Source organism: Antechinus flavipes, chromosome 3 (assembly GCF_016432865.1).
Source record: "Antechinus flavipes isolate AdamAnt ecotype Samford, QLD, Australia chromosome 3, AdamAnt_v2, whole genome shotgun sequence".
Lineage (NCBI taxonomy): Eukaryota > Metazoa > Chordata > Mammalia > Dasyuromorphia > Dasyuridae > Antechinus > Antechinus flavipes.
The window spans coordinates 63,687,352-63,700,122 of record NC_067400.1 but is presented as its reverse complement, the minus strand read 5'-3'; the positions used below and the strand labels follow the sequence as shown (position 1 = coordinate 63,700,122).

The 12,771-nt window shown below is 44.5% G+C and overlaps 1 protein-coding gene across 1 annotated transcript in view; it reads left to right on the top strand.

Annotated features, from left to right (window-relative positions):
- The window catches only part of SPEG (striated muscle enriched protein kinase), an 85,539-nt gene that overhangs the window by 45,990 nt on the left and 26,778 nt on the right, over positions 1 to 12,771 (top strand). Inside the window, 6 exon segments of the mRNA XM_051983491.1 lie at positions 2,381 to 2,539; positions 3,056 to 3,245; positions 4,221 to 4,444; positions 8,714 to 8,833; positions 11,559 to 11,663; positions 12,301 to 12,507. Of these exon segments, the coding sequence (XP_051839451.1) occupies positions 2,381 to 2,539; positions 3,056 to 3,245; positions 4,221 to 4,444; positions 8,714 to 8,833; positions 11,559 to 11,663; positions 12,301 to 12,507 (1,005 nt within the window).

Genomic DNA, 12,771 nt, shown 5'->3' with positions numbered 1-12,771 from the left:
GAAGAAGATTTAGTGGGGAGAAATAAGGAGTTCTGTTGTAGATGTGTTTCACTTCAGTTGCCTATGGAGATGTTTAGCTGGTGGCTCATGATGTAGGAGTAATGTCCATTAGAAATTAGGATTGGTAGATTGAGGAATCTCTGCATAAAGATAGGCATTGAACCTATGGGAACTAAAGTATGGAAAGAGAAGAGATCCTTGGAGAATACTCATGTTGGAGGGACATTGATTTCCCTCCCAGAGTGATACAGTTTTTAAAATAAGCACAAAAGGCCACTTTTGCCTCATTTTTTCCTTCCCTAGCCTTAAATCACTGAATGGGTGTTGCCTCAGTCAAATTGGGACCAGTTGTCCTTATCTACATTTTGTACCAGGACCCAGAAGGCTCTGGAGGGGAAAGTGAGGCAGGTGACCCTGCACAGCCCTCCCTTTCAGTCCAATTCACTTGCATGTCATGGTGTCAACTCCCTGACGTCATGGTCCCTTTCCAGAACGAAGGATAAACAACAACTGATGAATGGTCATCATATAGATGGATGGAAGTCTCATAAAAGCTAAGGGAGGAGGGGCAGTATACAAAAGAGGGACTGTTTAGCAATGTCAGTGAGGGCAACAAAAATAATAACTAGCATTTATATATTAAAAAAAATTTCAAAGCACTTTAGTTATGTTATCTCATTTGACCCTCACAAAAATCCTGTGACTTAGGTTGCCATTATCTCTACTTTACAGATGAAGAAACTGAGGCAAACAGTGTTTAAGTGACTTTTCCAGGGTCACTCAGCTAGTAGTGTCTGAGAGTGGATTTAAACTCAGGTCTACCTGACTGTGAGTTATCCATTCTATCCATTACATCACCTATCTGCCTGCCAAAAGGAGGAAGTATGATGAAAAGGCTATTGGATTTAGCAATTAAGAAGTCATTAGTAACCTTGGAATGAGTATTTTCAGTTGAATATTAGATTCAAAAGCCAGATTACATATGGCTGACAAGTATGTGGGAGGTGAAGAAATAGATGCAACAAATATAAATGATTTTTTTGGCGTAATGAACAGACAGGGGGGGAGAGAGAAAGAGAGACACACAGAGACACACAGAGAGAAACAAAAGGAGGAAGGTGGGGAAGGGAAGAGTGAGAGAGACAGAGACAGAGACACACACACACAGAGGGGAGAGAGAGAGAGAGAGAGAGAGAGAGAGAGAGAAGAGAGAGAGAGAGAGAGAGAGAGAAGAGAGAGAGAGAGAGAAAAGAAGAGAAAGAAAGTGGGGAGAGAGAGAGGGGAGAGAAAGGAGAGGGAGAAGGAGAGAGAGAGAGAGAGAGAGAGAGAAGAGAAAGAAAGCGGGGAGAGAGAAGGGGGAGAGAAAGAGGGAGAGGGAGAAGGAGAGAGAGGGGAGAGGGAAGAGAGGGGAGAGAGAGAGAGAGGGAGAGGAAGGGGGAGGCAGGAGAGAGAGGGAGAGGGAGAGAGAGGGGAGAGAGGAGAGAAAGGGAGAGGGAGGAGGAGGGAGGAGAGAAAGGGAGAGAGGGGAGAGAGAGAGGAGAGAAAGGGAGAGAGGGGGGGGAGGGAGGAGAGAAAGGGAGAGGGAGAGAGAGGGGAGAGAGGGAGGGAGAGGGAAGAGAGGGGAGAGAGAGAGAGGGAGAGGAAGGGGGAGGCAGGAGAGAGAGGGAGAGGGAGAGAGAGGGGAGAGAGGAGAGAAAGGGAGAGGGAGGAGGAGGGAGGAGAGAAAGGGAGAGAGGGGGGGGAGGGAGGAGAGAAAGGGAGAGGGAGGAGGAGGGAGGAGAGAAAGGGAGAGGGAGAGAGAGGGGAGAGAGGGAGGGAGAGGAAGGGGAGAGAGAGTGATTGATGGAACAAGCTCCTGGAGGAGACAGAAAGGGATAGGACAAGAGTTAAAGTAGAGGGGATTGACCTTGGGAAGAAGTAGGGTCACAAGGGAGAAAATGGGGGACATTGTAGAGAGCTTTTGAAGTATGGAGTAGGAGGGGAAAGGGCCGTTCATGATAGATGGCCTTGATTTTCTTGTCAAGTTGAAGACATGATTTTCTGCTGAGAGGAAGGATGGAGGGAACAGTGGAGGGGAGTAGAGGAGAGAAGTTTTGAAATAGCCTTTTTGGGAAGTTGGAGACAGTCAGCCAAGAAAGAATGGCAAGACTGGCCCGCATCAGAGAGTGAGGAGCCTGGTGTGTGTACTAGATAAGAATAATTTTGTCAAGTGATTTTTTCTTGATTGGACTGACTTCCCAAGCTCTCTCTGTGCTGAGCTAGGATGTGCTCCAGGCTTCTCTCACAGTGGGAGCTCCCGTCCCTATTCTTCCCCCATAATACCCATTCTCTGGTTGGCACTTTGTCCAGAATCTTCCTCCCTTCCATTCCCCCAAACCAGATGAGCTGACCTGCAGTGCCCGACTGACAGTCCGGCCCTCCCTGGCCCCATTGTTCACGAGGATGTTGGAGGACGTGGAAGTGTTGGAGGGCCGTGGAGCGCGGTTTGATTGCAAGATCAGTGGCTTGCCACCGCCCACCATCACCTGGACTCATTTTGGTAACGTGCTTTAGTAAGATTCTTTGGGCAGCCGTGTGGGGGATGGACTAGAGAGGTATCACCACTCCCCTGCTCACAAATCTTCCGTGGCTCCCTATTGCCCTTCGTGGTCTGGCGCCAGTCTGCTTTTCCAACCTTATTTTAAATCTTGGCCCTTTCCCCATGTTCTTCCTTCCCCAACCTCACTGAGACCAGAACCTAACTCTGAAGATCTTCAGCCCTTATTCTCCAAGGGTGATAGTGCAGGACAGGGGACTTCTCCCCATCCCCAATTTCCCTCTTGCTTCACCTGGTTCCTTCCCCTTGATTGCTCTTCCTTGGCACTTATTCCACCCATTTCATTTTACTCTGCCTGCCTCCTTACTGTGTCCCTATGGCCTTCCAATTCTGACCTCTCCTTCTTTGCCCAAGTTCCCTCTGTTGTTCCTTCCCCCCACCCCCACCCTCACCCTGCTCCTTCTCTGCCTTCCTCCTTTGGTCTCCTCGTCTCTTCATTCCACCCCCTCCGCTCCTCAGGTAACCCCGTGGAGGAGAACGAGAATGTGAGGCTGCGGCATGAGGGGGGCCTCCATTCCCTGCTCATAGCCCACGTGGGCACTGAGGATGAAGGTCTGTACGAAGTCAGCGCCTCCAACATTCACGGCCAGGCCAACTGCTCTGCCCAGCTCTACGTAGAAGAACCCCGCTCGTCCACCTCGGGGCCCAGGTATTTCCTGGGGGACTTCTGGGGAAGGGTAGGGATGGAGTCTGAGGATACTGCCCCCTCCCACCTGCTTTAGCTGGAGTGCCCCCTTTAAAGGTGAAGGAGATAGACTGGGACAAGGAGGGCGGCTAGTTCCCAGAAGGAGCTAGCTCCCAGGAGCTCCTTGTGTGAGGTGGGCAAGGAGGGGAGCTAGCTCCCAGGAGCCCCTGTGTGTGAGGTGGGCAAGGAAGGCGACTAGCTCCTAGGAGCCCGTGGGTGTGAGGTGGGCAAGGAGGGTGGCTAGCTCCCAGGAGCCCCTGTGTGTGAGGTGGGCAAGGAGGGGACCTAGCTCCCAGGAGCTCCTTGTGTGAGGTGGGCAAGGAAGGCGACTAGTTCCCAGAAGGAGCTAGCTCCCAGGAGCCCCTGTGTGTGAGGTGGGCAAGGAGGGCGGCTAGTTCCCAGGAGCCCGTGGGTGTGAGGTGGGCAAGGAGGGGAGCTAGCTGCCAGGAGCTCCTTGTGTGAGGTGGGCAAGGAGGGGAGCTACCTGCCAGGAGCCCCTGTGTGTGAGGTGGGCAAGGAGGGGAGCTAGCTCCCAGGAGCTCCTTGTGTGAGGTGGGCAAGGAGGGGAGCTAGCTGCCAGGAGCCCCTGTGTGTGAGGTGGGCAAGGAAGGTGACTAGCTCCTAGGAGCTCCTTGTGCGAGGTGGGCAAGGAGGGTGGCTAGCTCCCAGGAGCCCCTGTATGTGAGGTGGGCAAGGAAGGCGACTAGCTCCTAGGAGCCCGTGGGTGTGAGGTGGGCAAGGAAGGTGACTAGCTCCCAGGAGCCCCTGTGTATGAGGTGGGCAAGGAGGGGAGCTAGCTCCCAGGAGCTCCTTGTGTGAGGTGGGCAAGGAGGGCGGCTAGTTCCCAGGAGCCCGTGGGTGTGAGGTGGGTGGTCTTCCATTTTGGTGGGCAGGGTAAGGTCCTTCAGTTTTCCTGAGCAGCCACACCATTGGTTATAGCTCCAAGCTGGAGAAGATGCCTTCCATCCCTGAGGAACCTGAGCAGGGAGAACTGGAGCGGCTGTCCATGCCAGATTTCCTCAGGCCCCTGATGGACCTGGAAGTGGGGCTGGCCAAGGAGGCTGTGCTGGAGTGCCAGGTGACCGGGCTGCCCTACCCCACCATCAGCTGGTTCCACAATGGTCAGCGCATCCAGAGTTCGGACGATCGGCGAATGACACAGTGTAGGTGTCTGGTGTTCAGATGAGGAGGCAGGGAGGGCCTTTGGGTGAGGGTGGGAAGTGGGAGGGGAGCAGATGAAGGAGGGACAGGTGTGACTCATGTCCATCTTTCTTCCTACTTGGAGGTACTCTAACAACTTCTCCTTGTCCTGTTTGCCTACTTCAGCGAGACCCTTTGCTTGGCCAGAGTCAAAGATCCAGCAGAGTAGAGAGAAGGATCTTAGATAGCCAGAGAGCAGGAAGAATGAGGATGGACCCCACAGAGTCTACCTTCCCAGCTACATGCTGGCTCTCCTTTTCTGCTGTTCCACAGCCTATGATCTACTCACTCTCTCTCTCTTTCTCTCTCTCTCTCTCTCTCTCTCTCTCTCTCTCTCTCTCTCTCTATATATATATCAGATATATCAGATATATCAGAAGTAAACAGAAGGAAAGGTACCCTTGCCTATGGAGGTATGAAGCAGTGGAATCGATGACAGGGTGATGCTGGAAGAGTAGATCATATCTGATTTTTCTTATACATATATATATTCAAAATCTTATTTTTATTTTAAAATTTTTTTATTAAAACTTTATTTTCAAACCATATACACAGATAATTTTTCAACATTGATCCTTGCAAAACCTTATGTTCCAAATTTTCTCCCTGTTCTCTCACCCTTTCCCCTAGATGGCAAGTAATCCAATATATGTTAAACATGGTAAAATATAGTTAAATCTAATATATATATATGTATATATATAAATATATATACATATTTATACAATTACTTTGCTGCACAAGAAAAATCAGATATGATCTACTCTTCCAGCATCACCCTGTCATCGATTCCACTGCTTCATACCTCCATAGGCAAGGGTACCTTTCCTTCTGTTTACTTCTGATATATCTGATATATGTCTGAGATATACACTCCCTGATCTTGTCTGTGACTCTGGCCCTGAATTTCCATCTCATATGTCTATCTCTGGATTTTTAGGAGAGGAAAGAAGGTCCTAGATAAGGAAGATGTTCTGGTAGGGGCAGCTCACGAGTGCAGTATCTCCCTCTTTCATCAATAAACCGAGTGGTTTTCAGCTTTAAAAAAATTTGCTGGTCATATGGAGCGGCGCAAAGGCTTTGGTAGGGGAGTGGTGCTCAGGAATGGGGGCCTTTGTGTAGAGTCCAAATGTGCAGGCCATTTGAGAGTCATTAGAAGTCTCTGAGTCTGTGGTTGTATGTGCAGAGCTGTGGAATCTTTATAAAAGATATCGGGTTTTCTAATAGTATAGTGTGGGTTGGATTTGAGGGGAGGAAAACTGAAAGCAGAGGGAAGAGTTAGGAGAGCAGGAATAACACTAGACTTGGGAGTCCATAATATCTGAGGTGCTAGCCATGGGGTCTTGCGTCTCAGTTTTCTCATTTGTAAAATGAGAGGCTTGAATAAAATCATCTTTAAGGTCTTTCAAGCTCTGACATTTTGCAATTCTGTAATATTAGGCTATTTTGGTTTAGATATGAGAGGCTATGGGTTTGAACAAGGGTCACGGCAGTGATAAAAATATAAAGGAAAAGGTGTAAGAGACATTTTAGAATAAGAACCAAAGAGATTTAGTGATTTACTGGTGTAGGGTGAGAGGGAGGGGGAGAAATCAAGGATGACTCCAAGCTTGGTGACAGGGAGACTGGTGGTACTAACAGAAATAGAGAAATTGTTGTTTAACTGGGCACCTAGCAATGTTTTTTTTGGCTTTTAAAGTGTTTTTCTGTTTCCTTTTTTCTTATTTTGTATTTAAGTTTTTTTTTTAAATAACTTTTTATTGACAGAACCCATGCCAGGGTAATTTTTTACAGCATTATCCCTTGCACTCACTTCTGTTCCGATTTTTCCCCTCCCTCCCTCCACCCCCTCCCCTAGGTGGCAAGCAGTCCTTTACATGTTGAATAGGTTACAGTATATCCTAGATACAATATATGTTTGCAGAACCGAACAATTTTCTTGTTGCACAGGGAGAATTGGATTCAGAAGGTAGAAATAACCTGGAAAGAAAAACAAAAATGCAAGCAGTTTATATTCATTTCCCAGTGTTCTTTCTTTGGGTGTAGCTGCTTCTGTCCATCCTTGATGAATTGAAACTGAATTAGCTCTCTTTATCGAAGAGATCCACTTCCATCAGAATACATCCTCATACAGTATCGTTGTTGAGGTATATAATGATCTCCTGGTTCTGCTCATTTCACTCAGCATCAGTTCATGTAAGTCTCGCCAGTCCTCTCTGTATTCATCCTGCTGGTCATTCCTTACAGAACAATAATATTCCATAACATTCATATACCACAATTTACCCAACCATTCTCCAATTGATGGGCATCCATTCATTTTCTAGCTTCTAGCCACTACAAACAGGGCTGCCACAAACATTTTGGCACATACAGGTCCCTTTCCCTTCTTTAGTATCTCTTTGGGGTATAAGCCCAGTAGAAACACTGCTGGATCAAAGGGTATGCACAGTTTGATAACTTTTGGGGCATAATTCCAGATTGCTCTCCAGAATGGTTGGATTCGTTCACAACTCCACCAACAATGCATCAATGTCCCAGTTTTCCCGCATCCCCTCCAACATTCATCATTATTTTTTCCTGTCATCTTAGCCAATCTGACAGGTGTGTAGTGGTATCTCAGAGTTGTCTTAATTTGCATTTCTCTGATCAATAATGATTTGGAGCATATTTGCATATGTCTATAAATAGTTTTTAATTTCTTCATTTGAGAATTGTCTGTTCATATCCTTTGACCATTTATCAATTGGAGAATGGCTTGATTTCTTAAAATTAGAGTCAATTCTCTATATATTTTGGAAATGACCTTTATCAGAACCTTTGACTGTAAAAATGTTTTCCCAGTTTATTGTTTCCCTTCTAATCTTGTCTGCATTTGTTTTGTTTGTACAAAAACTTTTCAATTTGATATAATCAAAATTTTCTGTTTTGTGGTCAATAGTGATCTCTAGTTCTTCTTTGGTCATAAATTTCTCCCTCTTCCACAGGTCTGAGAGGTAAACTATCCTATGCTCTTCCAATTTATTTATAATCTCATTCTTTATGCCTAGGTCATGAACCCATTTTGACCTTATCTTGGTGTATGGTGTTAAGTGTGGGTCAATGCCTAGTTTCTGCCATACTGATTTCCAATTTTCCCAGCAATTTTTGTCAAATAATGCATTCTTATCCCAAAAACGGGGTCTTTGGGTTTGTCAAACACTATGTTATTAAAGTTATTGGCTGTTTTGTCCTTTGAACCTAACCTATTCCATTGATCAACTAGTCTGTTTCTTAGCCAATACCAGATGGTTTTAGTAACTGCTGCTTTATAATATAATTTTAGATCTGGTACAGCTAAGCCACCTTCATTTGATTTTTTTTTATTAATTCCCTTGAAATTCTTGACCTTTTGTTTTTCCATATGAACTTTGTTGTTATTTTTTCTATGTCATCAAAATAGTTTTTTGGGAGTCTGATTGGTATAGCGCTAAATAAATAGATTAGTTTAGGTAGTATGGTCATCTTTATTATATTTGCTCGCCCAATCCAAGAGCATTTAATATTTTTCCAGTTGGTGAGATCAGATTTAATTTGTGTGGAAAGTGTTTTGTAGTTTTGCTCATAAAGTTTCTGATTTTCCCTTGGCAGATAGATTCCTAAATATTTTTGTATTTAAGTTTTAAATTAATAAATATATTAAAAAAGAAATGGAAGGGGGTGGGATTAGGTTTTTTTTGGGGGGGGTGAAAGAGTAGAAAGATGATCATTTAAATTTTATACAAATTGAATTTGAAGTGAAAGGGCATCCAAGATTGTCAGCAGAAATTTTTGACTGAAGGCTAGGAGATAACCTGTGTGATCTTGGGGACCTTGGACAAAGCTCATCTTCCTGAACTTTGATCTCCTCATCTGTAAAATAATGTAGTTTGATTAGATGATCTCCAAGATCCCTTCCAAGTAACAAATCATATGATTTTTAAGAATCAAAAGTATACTCAGGAATCAGCCTTGAGCTAGCTAGACCAGAGCTCTGACCCAAGACAACCATTCTTCTGTTCCCTCCATCCCTCTCCTTTCTCTTTGGCGGGTGCCAGCAGAAGGGATGACGCCAGTAAGTCCACAACCTTGTGTCTGGGTCTCCTCTCTGTTACTGGATTTCAGGATCTCGGCTGAACTTTGGGACTTCAGACTTTGTAGAGTCTTTCTAGCTCTCACCTTGTGTTTGTTTTTGTGTTCCTTTCACTCCCCAGACAGGGATGTACATCGACTGGTGTTTCCCATGGTGGGGCCACAGCATGCTGGGGTCTACAAGAGTGTCATCGCTAACAAGTTGGGCAAGGCTGCCTGTTACGCCCATCTCTATGTCACAGGTGAGACTCCCTTCCTGATGGTCCCTTCCCAGCCTGAGATCTCAGAATCCCTGGTTCAGAAAGGGCTGCCCTGAAATACTGTTGGACATGTGTCTAGAAGCTTCCTGTGGCACTCTTTACTATTAGAGAGGATGGAGATTTGGGGGAGGAACTCTATTGATATTTTCACTTCAAGATCAAATGATCAATATACAAGTGCTTGTGGATCTCACATGGTATTCTGTATAGTAGCCAAATAAGTTTGGCTTGCCCTGGACTACACAGGAATTTTTTTCTTTTTCTTTTAAATAGTATTTTAGTTTTTCCAATTACATGCATCAACAATTTTTAACATTCATTTTTTTCGTAAAAATTTGAGTTCCAAAATTTCTTCCTCCCTCCTTCCCTTCCATCTTCCATCCCTAAGACAGTAAGCAATTCGATATAGGTTATAAATGTGCAATCATGTAAAACATTTCCATATTAGTTATGTTGTGAAAGAAGAAACAGAACAAAAAGAAAAAAACCACACACAAAAATAAAGTGAAAACAGTATGCTGTGAACTGCTAGTTCCTTCTTTGGATGTGGATAGCATTTTCCATTATGAGTGTATTGGAATTATCTTGGATCATTGTATTGCTGAGAAGAGCAAAATCAATTGTAGTAGATCATTGCAAGATGTTGCAGATACTGTGTACAATGTTCTCCTGGTTCTGCTCATTTCACTTTGCATTAATTCATGTATTAGTCAGGGTTTCTTTTATTCATGGACTCTTTTGGCAAGTTGGTGAAAGTTATGATGCCCTTATCAGAATAATAAGTTTTTTAAAAAAATTCATGATAGAAAGAAATGCTAAATTTTAATTAGAGGCTATTGAAAATAAAGATGTATTTTTTTCATCCAAACTCATGGATCCCTCCTGAAATCTATCCACAGATTGCTTGGGGGTTAGGGAATGGACTCTTAAGTTAAGATATCTTTGTCTAGAGACAGAAAACTTGCATTCAAGTCTTGTCTCTGATACTATGTGGCCATGGGCAAATTACTTAATCTGTTGCTTCATAAATTTTTTCCATTTAAGATCCCTTTTCTCCTCAAAACTTTTTACATGACCCTGGGTATATAGGTATATAAGACAAGCATACAAATCAAATATTTACCTATAATAAGTCATAACTTCATGACTCCTACATTCAGTTACACAACTCCTTATGGAGTCGAGATCCACAGTTTAAGAAGCTCCGCTTTAGGCTACATGTATGCTCCAGGGACTACATGTGACCTAAAATACCCCTAAATGAGATTTAAATGTAACTGGGAAAAATTGAACAAAATAAGTAAAAATATAGCAAAACATAAATAATATCACTTTTTTTGAATATTATATTTTTTCCCAATTACAGGTAAAAACAGTTTTAAATATTTGTTTTTAAAAAAATTTTGCATTTTAAATTCTCTCCCTTCCTTCTTCCCTGAGATGATAAGCAATTTGATATAGATTATGCATGTGCAATCATGCAAAATATATAATATTGCATTTTAAAACTAAGTCCATGTGCAGCCTGCGAAGATTCTTATGCACAATTTAGTGGCCCTGGTTACTCTTTGAGCAGCTCTCTTAAGTCAAAGTTGCTAAGAAGGGTTCAACCCGTATTTATAGAAGGAATTACCTGGATTCATTGGTTCAGAGGGCCAGTTCAGCTCAGTTTAGAGATGCTTATCACTGAGTTGGTGACAGAAAGTAGCCAGGCCTTCTGGGAAATAATACAGAGTGCAATGAACAGGACCAGAAGAATAATTTTATATAATCACAATCACATTGACAATAACAGACAAACAACTTTGAAAGATTTCAGAGCTCACCAGAATCTCAATGCGTCACCAGCCATGAATTCAGAGCACCAGTGATGAAGCGTGGTAGCCACCTCCTGATACAGAGGTGACAGACTCAGGATGCAGAATGAGACATACATTTTGGGGCAGGGCCAATGTAGGAATTTGTGCATATTTGTTTCAAAGGTTTTCTTTTCTTTGAGAATATGGTGGGAAGGAGAAAAAAATATTTTTTTTTGTTAATTGTAAAAACTTACATTTGGAAATTTAAAAACTAAGTCAGACTACAGGAAATTGAGTGATAAAAGCTTTTAGCCACGAAGAAAAAGAAGAAGAAGAAGAAGAAGAAGAAGAAGAAGAAGAAGAAGAAGAAGAAGAAGAAGAAGAAGAAGAAGAAGAAGAAGAAGAAGAAGAAGAAGAAAAGAAGGAGGAGGAGGAGGAAAAGAGGAGGAGGAGAAGAGGAAGAAGAGAAGAAGAAGAAGGAGAAGAAGAAAAGAAGAGGAGAAGAGAAGAAAAGAGAAGAAGAAGAAGAAGAAAAGAAGAAGAAGAAGAAGAAAAGAAGAAAAGAAGGAGGAGGAGGAAAAAAGGAGGAGGAGAAGAGGAAGAAGAGAAGAAGAAGAAGGAGAAGAAGAAAAGAAGAGAAGGAGAAGAAGAAGAAGAGGAGGAGGAGGAGAAGAGGAGAAGAAGAAGGAGGAGGAGAGAAGGAGAAGAAGGTGGTGATGGGTGATGGTGATAATGCTGCTGCTGCTGATGATGATAATGGATGATAATGATGATGGTAACATGGTGATAACTGATGTCCCTTTTCCTGGGATTTACTCATAGGCGCTTGAATAGCCCCTATGATTCTGGCATTCCTTCTTGGAATCCACTCCCACCTCACTAGAATTTCTTCTTGTTATGGCTTTCAGATCTAGTTCCCGGTCCTCCTGATGGGCCCCCGCAAGTTGTGACTGTGACTGGGAGAATGGTTATGCTCAAATGGAACCCTCCTAGAAGTGTCGACATGGCCATTGGTGAGTCTGGGGTGCAGAGAGACACCGGGGGTCCCGGTGGGCACGTATTGCCAGGGGAGCACGGAGGCTTAAGGAAACCCACGAGCATTGAGTAAAGCTGGCTAAATGGAGTGAGAACAGAAGGGAGAAAAGCTCCTGGAAAGGAGAACAGGGAGCAAGGTTTGGGTTGGTGGGACTGCAGCCCTCCTCCCATTCCCTAGTCCCCTCCCTCCCCCTCCTCCATCATCTGCGAGCTGTCACTGGGAGTTAGGACTTAAGAGTCAGATATTTCACTGAGCCGTGTCTGCTGACTACTGATCCAGCCTTTGGGCTGGGGACACAGAATGGTCTGGGGCTGGTTTTTCTACTTGGAGAAGCATCAATGGCTGTGTTCACATGTATCGTATGATGATAGAAATAGACCTCGATGGGAAAGGTCTATGTTCGAATGCTGACCAACTCTAGGCAAATCATCTATTTGTTTTCTTATTTGTAAAATGAAGCGCTTGGACTAAATGGGTCCCTTCTAGCTCTAAAGCTATAGCAGGAGTCCCTCTTTTCCAGGGAAGGGAAGCCCTACCCTTAGTGTTGGAGGCTTGAGCATGAGCAGGAAAACCTTGCCACAAAAACTGTCTCCTCCCTGCTTTCCTTCTGTCAGATCCCGACACTCTGACTTACACAGTGCAGCACCAAGTGGTAGGTTCAGGCCAGTGGACGGCTCTGGCCACTGGCCTAAGGGAGCCAAGCTGGGCAGCCATGGGACTGCGCAAAGGGGCGCAACACATCTTCCGAGTCCTCAGCACCACAGTGAAGAGCAGCAGCAAGCCTTCCCCGGCCTCCGAACCTGTGCAGCTGCTGGAACGGGGTAGGTGGTGGTCCCGGGATGCTCCTGCTCCCCAGGAAAGGGAGAAGGGTAGGAGTAGCGATGAGAACCTGGGGGGATAGTGTTGAGTGACAGAGGGAGAAATGGTCCTAGGTGGGATTGGAAGGAAACCCACTGTACTAAGACAGGAATTCAGGGAGGAAAGGAGATGAGGTTTTCCCATCCTACCAAAGACTGGGCCCTAGACCCTCCAGCTTTTGCGAGACATGACAGAATTTTTATTTGATTGCACCCTTCTCATCTTGC